Raw genomic sequence first — 21,006 nt, forward strand, 5'->3', positions numbered from 1 at the left:
TTGTGGATTTAGAATTTTATTAAAAAATGCTCCAAAAGAAAAAAAAAAAGACAAAAACACAGAAAAAAATTACTATACTGTACATAAAAATAAAATGTTTTACACTTTGACTGAGCATTTGTATCAAAATAATTCTGCTTTCTTCAGCTCCACTAAGCAAGATGCCACAGTATCAAATCACTTTGCCCATTGGTCCATCAGTGCTGCATGTGCCAACAATCTCAGAAAATATTCACATATATAAAGATGTCCAGCAGATTTCCTCCTATCTGGTGAAGGAGCGTACATGACGCCCTCTGCTGCCATTTCCTCCCAAAAACTTTCCACGGGAAGGGTTTCCACCACCTGCTGCGTTAACCCAGGATGGGCCTAGCCCCCCACGGCCCCTGGTGGCTCTTTCACGTGGATTTGGACGGTATCCTATTGGAAGAGAAATACAACTGTCAGTGTTCAGAGTAAGGATGCATGGATATAAATGTGAAGTAATGATTTACAGTGAAATGTATTACTTTATTTCTGCCAAGCCGTGCGAAAAGCAAATAGAATTCTAGGATGTATTACTAGAGAAAGGAGGTCCCAATTCCCCAATATAAAGCTTTATATCACCAGAGGGGCCATCAGCAGAAGGAAGGGGGTCCTGATTCCCCTATATAAATCTTCGCAGAGCCTTAATAAGTATTCATCCCCCTTAAAAATTTTCCACGTTTTGTCATGTTACAACCAAAAAGGTAAATGTGTTTTATTGTGATTTTATGTGATAAACCAACACAAAGTGGCACATAATTGTGAAGTGGAAGGAAAATGATACATTGTTTTCAACATTTTTACAAAAAGATCTGAAAAGTGTCAATACTTTGTAGAATCACCTTTTGCTGCAATTACAGCTGCATGTCTTTTTGGGATGTCTAAACCAGCTTTGCACATCTAGAGAGTGACATTTTGTCCATTCTTCTTTGCAAGATAACTCAAGCTCTGTCAGATTGGATGGAAAGCGTCTGAACAGCAATTTTCAAGTCTTGCCACAGTTTCTCAATTGGATTTAGGTCTGGACTTTGAATGGGCCAATCTAAACACATGAATATGCTTTGATCCAAACCATTCCATTGTAGCTCTGGCTATATGTTTAGGGTTGTTGTCCTGGTGTTTTGCAAAGGGGTCAAATACTTATGTCACTCACTAAAATGCAAATAAATTCATAACTTTTTTGAAATGCGCTTTCTGGATATTTTTGTTATTCTCTCCACTGTTAAAATAAACCCATTAACATTTTAGACTGATCATTTCTTTATCAGTGGGCAAATGTACAAAATCAGTAGGGGATCAAATACTTTTTTCCCCTCACTGTATAGCACCCTGTGGAAAAACGCCTTTAGTTGAAACTGTACAGGGTTCCATAACGCAGGGTCAAGTGCCAAAATATCGCATTACAGGCAATCCTTCCATCTCCCCAATGAGGCTCGGGTACCATCTATTTTAGTTTGCACCCAATTGAGCAGATCCAATTATCTGGTCTCTTGATTCCCATTAGAACTGTTTCAAGACCTCAGTAATCTCACAGCGAGCTTAACTTCAATGACCATCATCTTCAAGACACTGGTGAAAAATCTGAGGAGCTTCCTGTATGGAAGGGGTTATATAGGGGAAGACTCCATTTGATTGGTCGGCCAGTGTCCATTCAACTATAGGTGGAACATAACCCAGATAGTCATGATTATAGCCTGCTGTGTCCCGTGATGTATGATAAAGAATATACTTTATCTTACAAAACAAAAAGAAGAAGTGACAGCTATTAAAACTGGGATGGTATACACCAATACAAAGTTGATCAAGTGTCCATTCTACTCTATCCTTTAGCTTTCGTAAAACTCATGTATAGGTCCAAAGATAGGCAATCAGTAAGCTCTCCTACCACTGGAACAAGGTTCAATAATTTATGAGTGACCCTGACTACTAACCTGCAGAGCTCTGTCTCAGAGGGGGCAATGGTCCTCTGTCAAAGTTGCTTTGTGCTCCTCGGCTTTCCACATAGGTGGCTCTGGGAGCAGTTTGGGCAGGCCAGTTTATGACCCGGACTCCTTCACGGCGACTGTAGTTTACTGCAACACAAAACAGACATCTTAAGAAAGAAAACAGACTACACTCTACTAAAAAAATACGATGCCACTGTTCTATCTTTATCAGTGTATTTATCAAGGATAAATTATCAGTGCTATTCAACATTAACAAGAGTACTTTCTATGTATGGTCCAAGACATACCTTTAGGAGCAGGCGGTGTAAAGAATCTGCTCTGGCTATGGAAAGCCCCTCTGCCACCACGATTACCTGGAAAACCACCTCTTGATGACACCTTTTGAGTTGCTTTTGGCGGCCTCTTCGGAGGCTGGATTCCAACTGGAGGAACCACTTCTTTTCTTTCAGCTGCCACAAAATCATCCACGTGCATAGAGGGTGGGCGGCTTGTATTTTGTTTTCTCTGACGAAAGAGGTCATGGGGACGAAGACCCTGTCCAAAGCCACCCCTGCCTCTCCCACGAGGAAGAGGCACAAAGTGGGCTCTCTTTGCTGGCTCAATATATTCAGACTTGCCACTGTGAAGACAGAGGACAGAATATTCATCAGCAGTTTTCAAAATTTTCTTTATTCTCCAAGTGTGCTTACTTTTCTTTGACATGCATTTTTCCTTTCTCTCAGAGAACAGAATTTTTATCACTGTTTGTTTAAAAAATTCACCTTATTTATCGTTGTATAACAAGCACCCCAATTCCAATTTTAAATAAAGAACTTTGAAGCAAAATTAGGGTCACAGCTCATCAATGCATCCTGCTCAGTGCCCACCTGCAGCCATTAAATTGCCCAACAATGCAGCCTGTTCAGTGCCCATCTGCAGCCTCATCAGTGTTGGATTATCCCTGCTGTCTCCGAGGGAAGAGGAGCAGCAAGCGGCGCGGAATTACAGACCCGCGATCTGTGTACCCGGCGCTCCGTCACTCACAGCCACGCCTCCTGGCCCTGCTCATATGAGGTGTGGCTGTGTGTGACGGAACGCTGGGTACAAAGGAGATCGCGGCTCTATGTAATTCAGCGGCACTCGCTCGCCTTCCCTCAGAGACTGCAGGGATTGGTGTATAACACGTACCCATGATATTCCCCTGATTTTAAAGGGAAAAAAAGTGCGTGCTATACGCCGATAAATACGGTAATTAAAGAGAAGCTAAAAGGCAACAAATAAAAGTAAACCAGTGAATGTAATACCAGATACATTGTAACCGCAATAAAAACAAAGTGCATTAAGAAGAAAAAAAAAAAAAAAACTTAAAGCAGTGGAAGGCAACCTTTTGAGCCAAAAAATTAACACCCTGCACTCTCACGCCTCAGATCAGTCCCAATTCCTGTACCTCCAGTTCTCGGATTAGCCCCAATTCCTACACCTCAGATCACTGTACACCCCTCCCCTGTTTCACCACTGTAGCCCCCGCACATCTGCCCCACCTCTGTAACCCTCTGCTCATCTGTCAAACAACTGCAACACATTGCACATCTAGCCCACAACTGTACCACCCTGTTCTTCTGTCCCCCACTGTAACCCCCTGCACATCTGCCCCACCACTGTACCTCCCTGCACATCTGCTCCACAGCCATAACCCCATGCTCTTCTGTCTCATCTGACCTAACACTGACCCATCTGACCTAACACTGACCCATCTGCTCCTCTGCTCCACCACTGTACCTTCTGCACATCTCTCACCCCCTGCTCATCTGCCCCACCTCTGTTCCCCCTTATCTGCCCCACCAATGCACCTCCTTTCACATCTGCCCCACTGGTTACCCCCCTGCTCTTCTGTCACACCACTGTAACCCCCCGTTCATCTTCCCATATTACTGTACCTCCCCGCTCTTCTGTCTAACCACAGAACATCCTTCAATTCCACCACTGTATACCCCTGCACATCTGCCCCAATGCTGTAGCACCCCACTCATCTTCCCCAACACTGTACCCTCCTGCTCATCTGCACCACAGCTGGACCTTCTTCTCATCTATGATATGCGCTATATGCAGAGTTGTGCAAGGATGCAGAGATGAGATATCTACCAATCCTGGCACACTCAACCCTGCTGATCCGCCTCCCACATCCAGCCCACGTGCTTCTATGTGATGACACATACAAGCATCTGCAATGGATGCACAATGTTGAGCTCATGTCGGGCATTTTCTGAAAGCAGTGTGCCTGTGTGCAAGATCAAAAGTTGGACCCCAGCAACTTGGAACGTGCAGCGCTGAGCACCGCAGCAAAAGTTGGGTGTGATTTTCATTGCGCTGAACACTGGCTGTGGCTTCAAGGGACACAGAGTGCAGAGGTTCAATAGTGATGCAAAGGTTCCGGCATAAGTGACAAAGTTCAGGGGTCAGGTGTAAGTGATGCTGAGTTCAGAGGTTGGTAGTAGATGATCCAGCACTGATTGGTCAGTAGTGACGCACACATACATATATTATATATTTCAACAAAATTCCCAGAAGTTCAACAGTAATTCCACAAATTGTGACGTTGTTGTAGTTTTCTCAATCACAGGGAAATCCCTTCCAAGAATGGTAGTGGCAACCAAGCGAGCCATCTTCCTCCAGATAGTGGGCGGGGCTAGCAGAACTGCGGTTGGCTTTAGCAGTGGCCAATCACAGCATTCCTGTTTCTGGAAACCGGGACCGCCCCCCTAGCAGAACAATCTCTTCCACATCACAAGAGCCGATCACAGCTACAGCAAAGTTTGAGATTCAATGTTTCCCATCTTTTACAATTTGTGGGGGCAAAGTGTCTCCCCCTCAGTGCAGATGTGGGGTGGGGAATTCTGAGATTGGAATGCATTAGTGCGACAGAGGCTGTGTCTCACTGGCAGTTCCCTGCGCTGCACTCCTGATGGGGAGGGAGTCGAGTGCGGCAAAAGAGGTTTTGTGTGCTGCTTGTGGCACCTGTGCCGGAGGTTGCCTACCCCTGACTTAAAGGATAAGTTCACCTTTTCAAACATATTTGGCGTGTAACATAACATGTTCAGCATCAGACCCCCCTTACCCCCTTCCTTGTGACAGCGAGCCGGGGATCTTCTCCCCGCACTCACTGTCAAATGTCAAAGAGCACCACTGTGTGGGTGGAGATTCAAAGATCCCTGTGAGTAAATGAACTACAAGTACCATCAGCCGTTGCGGCTGTTGGCTTGTAGTTCTCAATTACCTACCAGGGAGCTGTTGAACGCTCTAGGTAGTTCATTGAGCTTATTGTCATTCATTAACTGCCTGCCTGTATCAGTCTGCAGGATCGAGGCATTATACCCACAATCTGCTGATCGTGGATGCAATTCTTTACAGGCTAACAAAATTTTTTTTTAAAAATGTAAATGCATATTTACCTGCAATTTTTTTTTTAACCCTTAAACTCACAAGTTTTCAAGGTTCTCCCTCTGCTTCTAGATGTGACTGCAGACACCTATCCTATAACACTATATCCTATACATCCCTCTAATGTGTGGCTGAAGCTGCAATTGGCTCAAAGAGAAGGGCAATGTTGGGATCATGAAACACACTCAACTGAGATGGCAAGGATGCCACCAACTCCTACCGGCTCCTGATTGTAAAGAGGGACAGTGCTATCACAGTACTGGGGCGCGACAAGAGAGCATGCTCCCAGCACAAAACAGCATCTCCAGCTGTACGCATAAATTAGTCAACATGGTATTTAACGCTCACTCCCAGGCTTCCACATATAGTCATTTAATATATATGACCAAGGATGTGAGCTCTGCCAGATTATTAGAGTTGGGGACCACAATTCCCAGCAGTACCTTGCCTTAGCACAGTTTTAAAAGTATTTGCAAATACAGTAAAACCTTGGTTTGAGAGAGTTTTGCAAGAGCAGCAAAATTATTTAATACATTTTGACTTGATACAAGTAGCATCACAACTGAGTATAAAAGAGAAGAGATGGTCCTCCAAGTGTAGCAATATGGTTACATTTAATGAAGGTACAACATTTAGCAACTCACATGGTTGATGATTAAATCGGGCACATCCAAGTATGCAGGCATCCGGGGTAAAGCAGTCCACATAGACTGTCCTCCGCACCACCATTGACGCCATCCCTTCCACACTTAGCTTGCTTTCAGATCGCTTTTCTACAGGGTGGTCTTTGCGGTCATGATTGCAGACTGACAGTGGTGAGAGCTGGCGGTGCATAGGAGGGTCTATGTTGACAGCTTTACCCTGGATGCTTGCCTGTTTTAATCAACCATGCGAGTTGCTAAGTGTTGTGCAGTCATTAAATGTAGCTATATTGCAAAACACTAAGAGGCGCCTCTCTTCTCTTTTATACTGTGTAGCTCCTTCTGGATTTTGCTTCTATCCCTTTGTAGAGGCCGCCATTTGTGGATGGACATTTTATGGTTACGCAATCACATTGCTATAATCTTTTTATATTGACTATAAACTGAAGGACAATAAATGGTTGTGGAATGAACCATCTGAGTTCCCATTATTTCTTATGGGGAAATTTGTTTTGCTATAAGAGTGCTTTGGATTACAAGCATGTTTCCGGAACAAATTATGCTCGCAATCCAAGGTTTTACTGTATATGGAACAAAATCCTCTTAAATGCAAACAGTTTAAACTCAGTTTTTATGCTAACTAGCTGGTAAGTGTCCATCTGAATTATTGTTTTGCATTGTTCAGCAAATTGCTGTGTCCACGAGCATCTTACTTTCAAAAGGAATAAATTAAAACAGTTGCCATTTTTACTTTGTTGAACTTGGTGCAGGTACACACGGAAGCTCTCCTGCCATTGAGAAAGTCTGTGCTTCTGTTGTGTATCTGCACCTTTGAAGAGGAAGGAGCTACCTGCAAGACATACAAACATGCTCTCATGTATGAATGTACACATATAAGTATTCAAATTTGAAATTTTACACATTTTGTCATGTTACAACCAAAAACGTAAGTGTATTTTATTGGGATTTTATGTGATAGACCAACACAAAGTGGCACATAATTGTGAAGTGGAAGAAAAATGATAAATGGTTTTCAAATTTTTTTACAAATAAATCTGTGAAAAGCGTGGCGTACATTTGTATTCAGCCCCCAGTCAATACTTTGTAGAACCACCTTTCGCTGCAATTACAGCTGCAAGTATTTTTGGGGTATGTCTCTACCAGCTTTGCACATCTAGAGAGAGTGACATTTTTTCCTATTCTTCTTTGCAAAATAGCTCAAGCTCTGTCAGATTGGAGCGTCTGAACAGCAATTTTCAAGTCTTGCCACAATTTGCAATTGGATTTAGGTCTGGCCTTTGACTGGACCATTCTAATACATGAATACGATTTGATTTAAACCATCCCATTGTAGCTCTGGCTGTAGGTTTGGGGTAGTTGTCCTGCTGGAAGGTGAACCTCTGCCCCGGTCTCAAGTCTTTTGCAGGTTTTCTTCTGAAATTGCCCTGTATTTGGCACCATACATCTGCCCATCAACTCTGACCAGCTTCCCTAACCCTGCTGAAGAAAAGCATGCCCACAACATGATGCTGCCATCACCATGTTTCATGGTAGGGATGGTGTGTTTAGGATGATGTGCAGTGTTCGTTTTCCGCCACACATAGCATTTTGCCTTGAGACCAAAATGTACCTTTTTGGCCTAATCTGACCAGAGCACCTTCTTCCAAGTTTGCCGTGTTACCCACATGACTGTCAGTTTAGGTTTTGGTAGGTTTACAGTTGTGCTATACTCTTTCCATTTTCGGATGATGGATTTAACAGTGATGCGCGAGATGTTCAAAAATTGCGATATTTTATTATAACCTAACCCTGCTTTAAACTTATCCACAACTTAATCAATGACCTGTCTGGTGAGTTCCTTGGCCTTCATAATGCTATTTTGTTCACTAAGGTTCTCTAACAAACCTATGAGGGCTTTGCAGAACAGCTGTATTTATACTGAGATTACACACAGGTGGACTCTATTTACTAATTAGGTGACTTCTGGAGGCAATTGGTCCCACTAGATTTTAGTTAGACAACACTTTATCATTTTCCTTCCACGTAACAATTATGTGCCACTTTTTGTTGGTCTATCACATACAATCCCCTCAAGAAATACATTTTCGTTGACATGACAAAAATGTGGAAAATTTCAAGGGATATGAATACTTATTCAAGGCACTGTACATACACACACACGCAGTATATGTACCAAGGTGAGAGCTTTGTTCAAGTTAGGGACCACACTTTGCATACGGACCTTTGCACGACAGCGTGGTTTCACATGTACCGTATTTACCAATATATAGAACAAAAGCTGGTTTTGATTATACATTTTTTAAACAGTTTAGACATTGTTTTGAAGAGTCTAGCAGGTAAGCTTGCAGGAAATAGTTTTTTGTATTCTATTCTACCGAGAAACTATACTAGCCTAGTGTAGTGTAGAGAAACACAGAAACTCACCTTGTAATGAAGGTCTCATGTTTGTGCTTTCCAAGTTTAAACCCTTTAGTGGTCTTTGTCCTTCCAGGTGACGATGGCTCCAACAAAAAGGATTTCTCCAGTTCCGCCTTTAAGTCAAAGTCACTGCAGCATTTGGCAGAAAGATCGATCAAATCAACTTTCATCTGTAATAAAATATAAATATAAACACCACTAGACCGCAGAAGTAGATGAGATTTAAAGAGGAAGTAAACCCTAATGGGTTTACTTCCTCTTTCATTCCCTGCAAAGGTAAAGCATAATGGACTACTATGCATCGCATATCCTTATCAAAAGAATTTTGGGCAACACCACCATTCTCACAAGATTTATATGTCCCATATTTCCTATCGGCAACCTGACCCATATCTGAGTTTTGTGCCTAAGCATTTCAAATAAGGGTTTTATATGAAGTACGATATAGTCTGATGGGACCCGAGTGATTTGTATTACTAGGTATTTGATTTGATACACTCTTTGTAAGGGTAAGGTGGCCTGATCCTGGGTTACTGGAAAACTGTCTAGGGGAAGTATTTGGGATTTATCCCAATTGATTCTGAGGCCCGAGAAGAAGCAAAAGCGTTCCATCAGGGCCAGGGTGGTGGGTAAGGCCTCTCTGTTCAGCCATCCAAGTATATCAGGGTGTCATCAGCATAAGTACTGACCTTTTCGGTCATGTGTCCTACTACAGTGGGGCAAAAAAGTATTTAGTCAGCCACCAATTGTGCAATTTCTCCCACTTAAAAAGATGAGAGGCCTGAAATTGTCTTCATAGATATACCTCAACTATGAGAGACAAAATGTGGAAACAAAGCCAGACAATCACATTGTCTGATTTTTGAAAGCATTTATTTGCAAATTTCTGATGGAAAATAAGTATTTGGTCACCTACAAACAAGCAAGATTTCTGGCTCACAGACCTGTATCTTCTTCTTTAAGAGGCTCCTCTGTCCTCCACTCATTACCTGTATTAATGGCACCTGTTTGAACTTGTTATCAGTATAAAAAGAGACCTGTCCACAACCTCAAACTCCACTATCTGAAATGTCGGGTGAAGGATCACACTAAAACGCGTGCTACAACTTTGGTGTCTTATATGCAGCTTTGTATACATTCCAAACAACTGTTTATTGTCTTAACCATCATGTTCTTAAACATGTTTTGCTAAATAAATACTTTTGCTATATTTAAAATATGTCTCATAACCTTTGTATAGATATTAATGCCTTTAAAGTCAAATTTGGGGACGCTCACTTTTTGTTCATGACGATTAAGGATGTGGCATTATATCTATGACAAATCAGTAAACGACCCCCTATTTTGTTTATACAGAGTGATATGCCCATCCTATCCAAGGGCGTTTAGGAGCGAGCTTTAATCGGCCTTCAATATACGTTTCTACCAGTACTAGAATATCAGCTCGTTGTTTAACCACTTGCCGACCAGCGCATGACGATGTACGTCGACAGAATGGCACGGGCAGGCAAATGGGCGTACATGTACGTCCCTTTAAAATTTGCCGCCCTGCCATCGGGAGCGCGCCGCCGGTGGCGCGCTCCCGCGCTGGTCGGGACCCCCATGAGTCCGGTCGCGGGACCCGCGGACTTGATCGCCGCGGGCATCCCCGCGATCGTCTCACGGAGCGGCCGAATGGAGAAGTGCCGTTGTAAACAACATTTCTCCATTCTGCATAGCAACTAGTGACGCTGATCTCTGCTCAATGTAATTGGAGCAGAGATCAGTGTTCACTAAATGAAAGCCCAACCCCCCCACAGTTAGTAACACATCCCTAGGAACACTTAACCCCTACACTGCCACCCACTGGTTAACCCGTTCACTGCCAGTGTCATTTACACAGGAATCACTGCATTTATATAGCAGTGATTACTGTATAAATGACAATGGTCCCAAAAATGTGTCAAAAATGTCCGATGGGTCCCCCACAATGTCGCAGTCACAATAAAAAATCGCTGATCACCGCCATTACTAGTAAAAAATTAAAAAATAAAATTATTAATAAAAATGCTATAAAACTATCCCTATTTTGTAAACGCTATAACTTTTGCGCAAACCAATCAATAATCGCTTATTGCGATTTTTTTAACAAAAATATGTAGAAGAATACGTATCGGCCTAAACTGAGGGAAAAAATGTTTTTTTATATATTTTTGGGGGATATTTATTATAACAAAAAGTAAAAAATAATGCGTTTTTTTCAAAATTGTCGCTCTATTTTTGTTTATAGCGCAAAAAATAAAAACCGCAGGGGTGATCAAATACCACCAAAAGAAAGCTCTATTTGTGGGAAAAAAAGGACATCAATTTTGTTTGGGAGCCACGTCGCACGACCGCGCAATTGTCAGAAAGCGACGCAGTGCCGACTCGCAAAAAGTGGTCCGGTCTTTGACCAGCAAATTGGTCCGGTCTGAAAGTGGTTAAGGAAAGATTAGCCATCCTTTTAATTTTGTTGTTCATGTCCCGCACATTCCAGGTAAGGAACTTTAGGAGGAGCATAGGGCAAATAAAAAGTTTGGAGGCTCCAGGGTGCTCAGATCCCTTCCTAATTCGCATGTGTGCACATAAAGGGCATGGTGGAAACTTTCATCAACATATCGGATTTTTTACAGTACCATTTTCCTCTGTCCTGCGTGTAATACATGTGCATGTCTCTAAACAGCTTATAATACATAACCCCCTCTCCACCCTGCACTGTCCCCAACTTGTGCGGGCATAACTCCCAAATTCCCAACAATTGTACACCATTGTTCAACCTGTGAAAAAAGCATATAAAGGCCATAATGTGCATAGGGAACTAACTAAAACCAATAGGCACATACATAAGAGTTGATAGGATGCAAGAGTCAGCATGCCTAGCAATATGTTCCAACACAGGTCGCAAGTGTAGTAAGTAAGGGGGAAACTGCTGTTTAACCAATTATAGCATAGGACTATGTTCACTGAAAAAAGTGAGCTCTTCGGTGAGTTGGTGTGGTGTCTTCTGCCAGGAAACAAGACAAATAGAGAATAATAAAAAGATGGTCTGTCCCTAAAATAAATGGAGGGTTCAAATTTCTTCCTTGCAGCAGGTTAAAGTTATGAGGATTATCTCAAAATTTGAGCAACAGCAGCCTCTAGTGGTGGTTTTTATGTGAGCATCAATAACACTCCACTTGCAGTTCAACGAGGCCAACCTTCAGATCCTTTCTCCCCCTCTCCTCCTTACATGATATTAAGTAATGATGGATAGCTGGTCTAAACTGGCGGTATTTATCTAGTTTAGCCGCCACGTCTGTATTCTTTTTCTGCTTGGACATGATTCAGGGAGGCTCTATGGCCTGGCTGTAGGAATCGGCAGTTTAGTGGCTATCAGGGTCTCAGGATTGTTGTTCCAGGATATGAAACCGGTGGAGTTCAGGACACCAGCATCCTATCTCATGCCGCTCCAGGCCCCCGAGAGAAGGGCTTTTAGAGGAGCCTGGTCTCCTGCCGAACTGTACATCACATTGTGAGAAGCCCCGTCAGCCTCAGCAAAGTGAAAGATAAGGGAGTGTGCTGTGTATGTACATGTGTATGTATTTGTACATACGTGCATGTACACGCATTTGTAAACGTGTGTGTTACTTTTAATCCTGACCCCCCCCCCCCATTCCTGCACCATCAGAACTGCTTGTGTAGGGCTGGTTTATGACAGCAACAAGGACTTCTGCTCCTCTGAAAAGCAATCCATTCTTAGATCTTTTTCAGAGGCGTTTGACAAGCGGTAAAGAGGCAATGCACACAGCTGCAGTGTAGCCCCATTCACCCATGCTATACCTCCAGCTGCAGTCAAAGCATGTGTACACCCCAGCTGCTGCCTCTGCAGCTAAAGGGGGAGAAGTTGGGGTGGTAAAAACAGCTCAACGTGTGGTTTTACCGCCCCTTCAACCTGACATGTGAACAAGCACTTTGTTCACATCTGTGTGGTTGCGTGTAGGGCAGCCCATTTCAATGCTCTTCCCTACGCCGCAGAAATGCAGGGAAAAAAGCCCTGACCTTTTTTTAAAAATTGCATCATACCAAAAGCACACCATGTTTGTCAATGCGTGGGGTACCATTAAGAATTAATGGCACCCCTATAGAGCAGAGCATTTGTGTGACAGAAACGAGCGCGATTTTGCGTGTGTTCCGCGACACACAGTAACGTGAACCAAGCCTTGGACAGGGGTGCCTCAAGACTTAAAATACTTTTCAAGAGTGCCCTGACTGGAAAAAGGTTGAGAAACACTGCTATAGATAATTAAATGGTAAAAAGGGATTGAGTGTGTAAACTACACTCTCTCTCAAAAAAATAAAAAGGCGGATTTTGTGGGCACATGATGCAATACATTGTAAAAGCAGATAATCTTTCTTATAATGTTAAAAACCATACACTACTATAAACACACAGACAACTGCTACTCAACAGTCTTAAGACAGGTACAATTTACAGGCATGGAAGCATAGATACAATCATAATGAATAAGTCCATCAATATGTAGAAAGTAATACAAGTAGATATCAAAAAGTCAGGTCCACAATTCCTCCATGCATGCTTGTCGATGCATTTCACAGATTTGCTTCCTCAGGACAGATTGGGCAAGTGCTATTGATTGACCTCAAGCTGAAACAGATTCAGAAAGGACAGATGGGCGCCTCGGAGTAGAAACTCTAAAAGAACCCTGATGGCAAAGGATATCCAAATCCCACTGTTGGGCGTGCCAAGACTCACCTCCCAGGGTGGCCAAAAATTTGTCCGACCACTCTAACAGGGCTCGTATGTAGGTTCAAGAGGGGCCCAAAAAAAAAAAAAAAAAAAAGTGGGGGGTTTTGAAAGAGTAAACCCAGATATACGTCCAGATGTCTGGGGATATAGAGAACCCACAAATAATGGGCGCTGTACATCACCATCGTTATTTGGTTACCAACCAGCCTTAATTGTGACTGTCTAGAACAGACTAGTACATGGGAGACTTGTCCCCTATAACATATAGGATAAACTTCCATTTTGGACATACAAGTGCTAAACACTCTTTATATGCACCCATTTTGGGGGCTTTTCTATATCCCCAGACATCTGGACGTATAGCTGGGTTTACTCCTTCAAAATCCCTGTTTTTTGGCATCTCTTTAACCTACATTGGCGCCTGGTCAAAAATCGTTGGCCGCCTTGGGAGGTTAGTGCAACAGTGGGATTTGGACACCCTTTGCCATCGGGTTCTTTAGAGTTTCTACTTGGAGGCTCATCTGTCCTTTCTAGATCTGTTCCCGCCCAAGTTCGGTTTCTCTAGGTCAATCTGTTGCACTTACCCAATCTGTCCTGAGGAAGTAAATGTTTGTGAAATGCGTCGACAAGCACGCATGGAGGAATTGTGGACCTGACTTTTTGATATCTACTTACATTACTTTCTACATATCGATGTACTTATTATGATTGTATCCATGCTTTTACATGTGTTGCCTCATATCGTGCCCATAAAATCCGCTCTTTTTTGAGAGAGTCTAGTTTACTCTCTTAATCCTTTTTTCCTAACAATGGGATGTTGGCATGGTGGGGGGGGGGGGGGGGGGGGGTACTCCTTCCTTTTATAGAATAATAATAAAATAATTAGCAATATTTGAAAAGTGATAACTTCAAAATGTATACTAGAAAAGGGAAAGGTCAGTACCATGTCTAGGTCCACATCTGCTTCCTCTGGCTGAAATGGTGGAAACGACAAAGACTTCAGCTGCTCGTCCATCACATCTGCTAATACATACGCAGACCTAGAACATAGATTAATAATGGTTTAGTAATAGCGCAGCTTCAAGTAAAGAAGCTGCTGATTAGGCTAAATCCTTGAAGACAACAGTCCAGTCATAATTCAACGAAAAACCCCTAAAGACTGGCTAAAAGACAGGCAAGTGTGTGTCACCATGGACAGGTAGGAATACATCTGCCCTTCTTCAACCACAGTTTAGTTGGAACCCAATCTAAGCTAGTTTCCATTTTGGCCAATGTGGAACACGTAAAGTAACAGCCACACACAGATCTGCCAGTAAGCTGGAAAATCTCTGTGCAAGCAAAGAAAAACTAGTGTTTGCATGTGATAGTGATTGCTTGACAGGCTGTGTGTTTTTAGGTAATGATGTAAAGTAAATCTGATTTCATGCAGCAAAACTCAAATTTTACTGCGTTTTAAGCAGAAATCCTATGGCACACCTATGTGCGGCAGCCAAGTGTATTTTTAAAAATAAAAGATCTACAGGCCCAACACTTATACATGTGTACTACCAAACATGCTGCAATGCACACAGAACAGTGTAAGACAACATTCACACTTGGAAATAGGGTTGTTAACAAATAGATGCAAGAGACCCAACAAGGGTTTCTGGCGAGTAGCTGCGAGTGGAAGCCACAACAAAAGCAATTGGAGGCTGACAGCTCTTGCAGCTATTCGAGCGATGACCTGAAAATGATTAGCCCTGGACACAAACAGTCCGAGTCCAGTGAATGGGGCCGAAATCCAGCTGAAATCAACTTAAAGCAGAGCGCTACCCAAAAGGGAAAGTGACGCTTGTTTACACACCTCCCCACCTCCCCCTCCCGGTCACATTTGGTTTCGACAGGTACCTGCTCCCTGATCAGGTCTCAGGACGAAGCATCGTAAGAAGTTTGCCCCACCTCCTTCCCCCGCAGTCTTCTGCGACACATCACAGGTCCCAAAAGACGACGAGACCATTCACAAGGCACAGAGTGACTTGCGCATACACAGTAAGAAACAGGCTGTGAAGCGGCAAGGCTTCACTTCCCATTTCCCTTACTAGAGATTGTGGCATCTGCACTTGAAGCCGATTGAAGAATCAGCTCGGGTGGGGAGGATTGCTGGATCCCTGGACAGGTAAGTGTCCTTATATCAAAAGTTAGCAAGCTACAGTGTTTATAGCTGCTGACTTAATTTTTTCTGAAGGAGCCTGGATCTCCTTTTTAAAGTGGTTGTAAACCCATTACAAGCACTTTAACCACTTCGCACCCAGGCCACTTCTGACATTTCTCTCCTACATGTAAAATTCCTAATTTGTTTGCTAGAAAATTACATAGAACCCCCAAACATTATATATGTTTTTTTAGCAAAGACCCTAGAGAATACAATGGCGCTCATTGCAACTTTTTATCTCGCACGGTATTTGCGCAGCAATTTTTCGAACTTTCATGCTTAAAAAAAAAAAAAAAAAAAAAAAAAACAGTAAAGTTAGCCCAATTTTTTTTGCATAATGTGAAAGAGGAGGATACGCCAAGTAAATAGATACCCAACATGTCACGCTTCAAAATTGCACGCGCTTGTGGAATGGCGCCAAACTTTGGTATTTAAAAATCCCCATAGGCGACGCTTTAAATTTTTTTACTGGTTACATATTTTGGGTTACAGAGGAGGTCTAGGGCTAGAATTATTGCTCTCGCTCTAACGTTCGCGGTGATACCTCATGTGTGGTTTGAACACCGTTTTCATATGTGGGCGGGACTTCCCTTGTAATAGGAATATGGCACGATCGGACATATTAAGGCCTCATGCACACGGACGTTTTTACAGCCGCTTTTTTGAGCGTTTTTTGCAGCTTAAAAACGCCTGTCCATGTTAGTCTATGGCTTCATGCCCACCTAGGCGTTTTTGAGCTGCTAATGGCATAGGCGTTTTTAAGCTGTAAAAGAAAACCAGGACCAGTGCGTTCTGTGGCGCGGAGCTAGAGCTGTAAAAACGCGAATCGCGGGAAACCGCGCAAAAAGGCGCATAAACACGCAACATATTTTCTTTGTTTTCTGAGTGCTATAGCCAAGAGATGTGTTTCTTTAAAAACGCTACTTAACGCTAAAAAACGCGCAAAAACGCCAATGCAAAACGCAGTAAAAATCAAGTTTTTAACGCCGATTTTTCCAGGCATCGGAGCTAGCTTTGCAGCCAGTTTTTTAAACCGTCCGTGTGCATGAGCACTTACAGTGAAATATGGGGTCAATAAGACCCCATATCTCACCTCTAGGCTGGGAAGAATAAAAAATAAATAAAATAAAAACCGATCCTGGCTTTCTAGCCAGATCGTCGCCGTTAATTTGAATACCGAGGCCGGGCGTGACCTCATAACATCGCGCCCGGCCTCCGAACGATCATAGAGACTCCGGGGACAATCTAGTCCGCCGGAAATCTCTATGATTACTTGCTGGGGCCGGCGCATCCTGTGACCGGCTCACCGATGGAAACGGTGAGTCGGTAGAAGCACCGTAGGGCGGCGGGAGCATCCCCTCCCGCCGCCCGTAAGAACAATCAAGCGGCGGAACAGCCGCTATGATGATTCTTATGGTGCAGGGAATCGCCGGCTGAAAACGGCAATATCCGAATGATGTCTGTGGCCTCAGGCATCATTTAGATATAACCCCCGAAACCCCATGACGTCAATAGACGTAGTGTGGGAACCAAGTGGTTAAACTACAGGTAAGCCTAGAATAAGACTTAAAAGGTTTAGGAGACATTTGCAGAAATCGCAGTGTAGACATGAGACGCAGGCGCACTGAGCATGCCATTTCTAATGGTGATCATGCAGTTAGTGGTGGCACCAACGAGCATGCGCGGGAGTGACGTCATTGCGGCTCCAGCCAGTCACAGTGCCGGAGTCGCGATACCCAGAAGTCACTCCGGGATAGATGGTGTTGGAGAAGGAGGCGAACCAGGGCCGATGCGGGGGCTTCGATTTCAGGTAAGTAATTCATAATGAGCTAGTATGGGACTTCAGGTCTTGACATCTGTGTGACTTCATGCCCAGATGCCTATGCAAGTCACACCTGAAATCTCCAAAAATAGTGCAGGAATTTGTTTCAAATCGGTTGAAGCACCGTAAAGTCGGCGTCACAGTGATTTGAACAGTTCCATTTACAATAATCGGGTGCAACGTGTCATGGGATTTGGATCTGCGAAATCACATGACAAGTTGCACTGGTGTGAACGGGGCTAAACCTGAAGTTCCATGGTAGCCAATAACCTCCCAGATAAAAAAATAAAAAAATAATCCAACCTTCCTTAGTTTTATGAAAAGTTATTAGTATACTAGAGAGCTCTCAATAATTCTAAACATAGAACTAAACAGTATAGTACTATTGTTTATTCCTCATTACCTGTTATTAAATAGATTCTGCAGAGTGTCTGGTGCAGATAAAACTGGCTCCACCTCCTGGTCACTGAGTGGCAGTGGCTCCTTCACAGTTTCAAATATTTGCCTGAATCCAGCCACATTATCCAGTAAAGACTCCAAACTATCATCCTCTTTTGACTGCTCCTAAAACCGAAAAAAAAATAATAATAATAATTCGTTAGAACAATGATTCCCAAAGTTTAGCCAATTAAGTAGCGCCATCATGAGTTTTACCATGCGAATGCCTTATGCAATTCTGACATTTGGACCTTAGAAAGGAATCCTAACAATCTATTCACATTACTTACCTATACTGTGGTAGTTTTATGTTTCAGCTGTACCAGACTGTACCTGACAGACAACTGGAATGCTTGCAAAGCCTTTCCAACCCTTTAATGGCAACCATGCTTGTCCTTCCGCAGACTCAACAATGGTGGCTGCCAAGCTGGCAACAGCAGCAAACACTTGTAACCAATGCTGGAATCACCATGTGCCCTATAGTGCTTGCTGTCACTATAAAGGATATGGTACTAAGGTGTCAGAAACATGTACAAAATTAGAGGAAGCGTGCTTTTAGGTACTTTTAAAGAAAATTTTAGTTTTTCATATGCATTTACAAAGCATTCCTACAGACTTCTTATGACAACAGGAGTTTTTTTGCCTGCATTTGGAAGGCATGTCAAATGCATGTTGGCAAAACTCTTTCGACTGAGCAGCACACGTGACAGAGGTCAGAGGAAGTGTTTGACCTGCTTTTCGTTTTCTTTGGACGCAGAATATCCTGCTGAGGTGCATTTGAACTGCAAACTACATTTAAAGGGACATTAAAACTATTCACTAATTCACCTTTGGAACAGGTTACATGTTCCACCTGTTTTTAGGGTGGAACATAACATGTTCCAGCATCTGCCTGCCCTCCCCCCATCACTGTGACAGTTGGCAGGGGATCCTCTACCCGCTGTCGCAATTAGAAAAAAATCACGGCCACATAATTTATTCAGTTTCCTGCCTGTGAATAAATGCTGACAAGTACCGTCAGCCATTGCAGCCGACGGCTTGAGTTCTCCACGAGCTGCAAGGGTGCTGATGAGCATTCTCAAAGTTCCTTAACCTTCCTGCTCTCCGGTAACTGTCTGCCTAGACCAGGTACGAATGAACAGCTATGCTAAATCTGCAGAGGCCTAAGATTTCACCCACAATCTGCTGATTGTGGGTGCAATGCTCTGCAGGCTCCTTCGAAAAAAACTAAATGCCCATTTTTTACCTGCAAAAAACAAAACAAAAAAAAATAAAACATTTTGTTTTTTTGAAAGGTGAACTTATCCTTTAGCAAACTTAATTAAACCAAGCTGTCCAGCAAAAATGGCAGGTAGAGATTTAAAAAAAATAAAAAACAAACACACAGAGAGGGATGCTTACAATGGCCAGCTTTTATGTAAAATCTGTGTCCCAAAAGATTTAAAAAAATAAATTCAAAAGTTGCTGCTTTAGTGGCCTAAAACGTGTTGGATGAAGTGTGGATTTAATTTGTTATTCAAGTCCATATAAATATTCAATGTGCAAAAGCTGTCCACACTGCTTCTCCATCCAGGAGTACCCCAACACAGGAAGTGTGTTACTGGCCGAGTCACCGGGTGAAAAAAAAAAAGCAACATTAAAAGGACCAGTTCACATTTCCCCCCAACACGCTCAAATCGCACTGCACTTGTGATCTAAAACAGGTGCCAGGGTACACCTAACGATGCGTCAAACGCAGGTAGCAAAAATCGCAGTGCATTTGCTTGCACTGGATCGCATGGTACAGTAGTACTGTGCAATCCAGTTGCTGTGGGTTTTAAAGTAGTGCATGTTTGACTTTTGGTGCCACAGGTCGACAGTGTCACAGGTCACACCATTGGGAGAACACTGTTCTAAAATGGTATACAATATAGTTTAAAAAAATAAAAGAAAGAAGAGGAGGAAATAATTTTTTCCCCCAAGCATACCAGGACAAGTTTCTCCAGATCAAGAACTAGATTTTGAGTCATGTCTTCCTTGCTGAGAAGCAGCTGCTTCATCTCTCCAGGGCTAAGCCCTATCGTCTTTGAGTGGTGAGATCCATCCACTTCCATCAATCCATCATCCCCAGAAGCCTAAACAATGAAAGGACATCATTTTAACATCACAACCCATTTAAAAATATCTGAACAATCTCTGTATAGTGTACGTTATATTTTTATGCGGATGGCTGTAATAAGTATTTTTAAATGATAACATTACTAATATCGCAGTTTTCGATTTGGTCAGCCAACAATAGAAGGCACTTTTCATCATTATATAAAAAAATCGGAAGAATGCACATTTCAGAAACTAGGCATGGAGGCTATAACAAGGCAGGTTATTTTCATCAGTGAAATCACCAAGGCAAAATTACATAAATCCAGACTAAGTACATGGTCACCTTTGCTGCAAGAATTTTGACCAAACCAGAAATCTTCAGCTTTGTCTTTTTTTATTTTTGTCCAAGAACCCAGCAATTTGCAAAATAATTGAGACTGCTACTTGACATCACTGGTCCATTCCAGTTTCATTAATCCCCTTTGTATGTGGCTCCTGGACAGCCCATTAAAAATGAAGTAAACGCTGCCTTTTTTTTTTTTTGCCGACCTGCAAAGTTAAGGTATCACATACTAGCACATTATGTGAAACTCCTCTGCATACGAAGCCCTCATTGTCACCACTGAAGGCCGCATCCATCTTCGCCCATCTTCCTTTCAGGTCCGCGGACTCCAGCTGTGTGACTTGCTGGAGCCGTGTGACGTCGGTCACGGCATAGGGCTCTGAAGAAATGGCACGGGTGGCCGTTTCTTCAGTGCACATGCACCGATGACACCATCAGAGGCGTATACAGTAAATATCTCCTAAACAGTGCAAGTTTAGGAGATATTTACAGTACCTATAGGTAAGCCCTATTGGTACAAATACAGGAAAATTTACTTCCTCATTAAAGGGCTTAACTCACCTACTAAAAGACCGACCAATCCTATTGTAGCAATGCTCATAACCGTTCACTGGAAAGATCTTTCTCCCAAAGGATAAATATTTTAAATTAATCCATGCAATTGAAGAGCTACCAGATTAAAATAGTCTTTTTGAAGATTGAGAAGTGAGTGATTAGCACCCACCTAGGCGAGTACTCAGTATAAATCTGAGCTTCTCATTTAAAAAAAGGTACCGTACTCACCAACTCATGTGGCTTAGGAGATAGGACTAAGAACTCAAAGAATAGGGGAGACATGTTTAAATTTAAACATATGGGGAACTTCAAAATGTGCTCCATTTTCTGCTGACAGCATAATACA

At 42.7% G+C, this 21,006-nt stretch overlaps 1 protein-coding gene across 1 annotated transcript in view; it reads right to left on the bottom strand.

The window, feature by feature from the left end:
• The window catches only part of VIRMA (vir like m6A methyltransferase associated), a 60,299-nt gene continuing 39,293 nt past the window's right edge, over positions 1 to 21,006 (bottom strand). The window contains exons 18-24 of the mRNA XM_077493043.1: positions 19,651 to 19,797; positions 17,649 to 17,809; positions 14,176 to 14,272; positions 8,474 to 8,637; positions 2,258 to 2,589; positions 1,956 to 2,096; positions 1 to 420 (exon numbers count right to left, since the gene is read on the bottom strand). Coding sequence (XP_077349169.1) covers positions 266 to 420; positions 1,956 to 2,096; positions 2,258 to 2,589; positions 8,474 to 8,637; positions 14,176 to 14,272; positions 17,649 to 17,809; positions 19,651 to 19,797 — 1,197 coding nt within the window. The 3' untranslated portion in view covers positions 1 to 265. The remainder of the gene's footprint in view (positions 421 to 1,955; positions 2,097 to 2,257; positions 2,590 to 8,473; positions 8,638 to 14,175; positions 14,273 to 17,648; positions 17,810 to 19,650; positions 19,798 to 21,006) is intronic.

The sequence above is a fragment of the Lithobates pipiens genome, unplaced genomic scaffold (genome assembly GCF_037356315.1).
Source record: "Lithobates pipiens isolate NorthernLeopardFrog02 unplaced genomic scaffold, aLitPip1_a1.2 Scaffold_19, whole genome shotgun sequence".
NCBI classification, from domain to species: domain Eukaryota; kingdom Metazoa; phylum Chordata; class Amphibia; order Anura; family Ranidae; genus Lithobates; species Lithobates pipiens.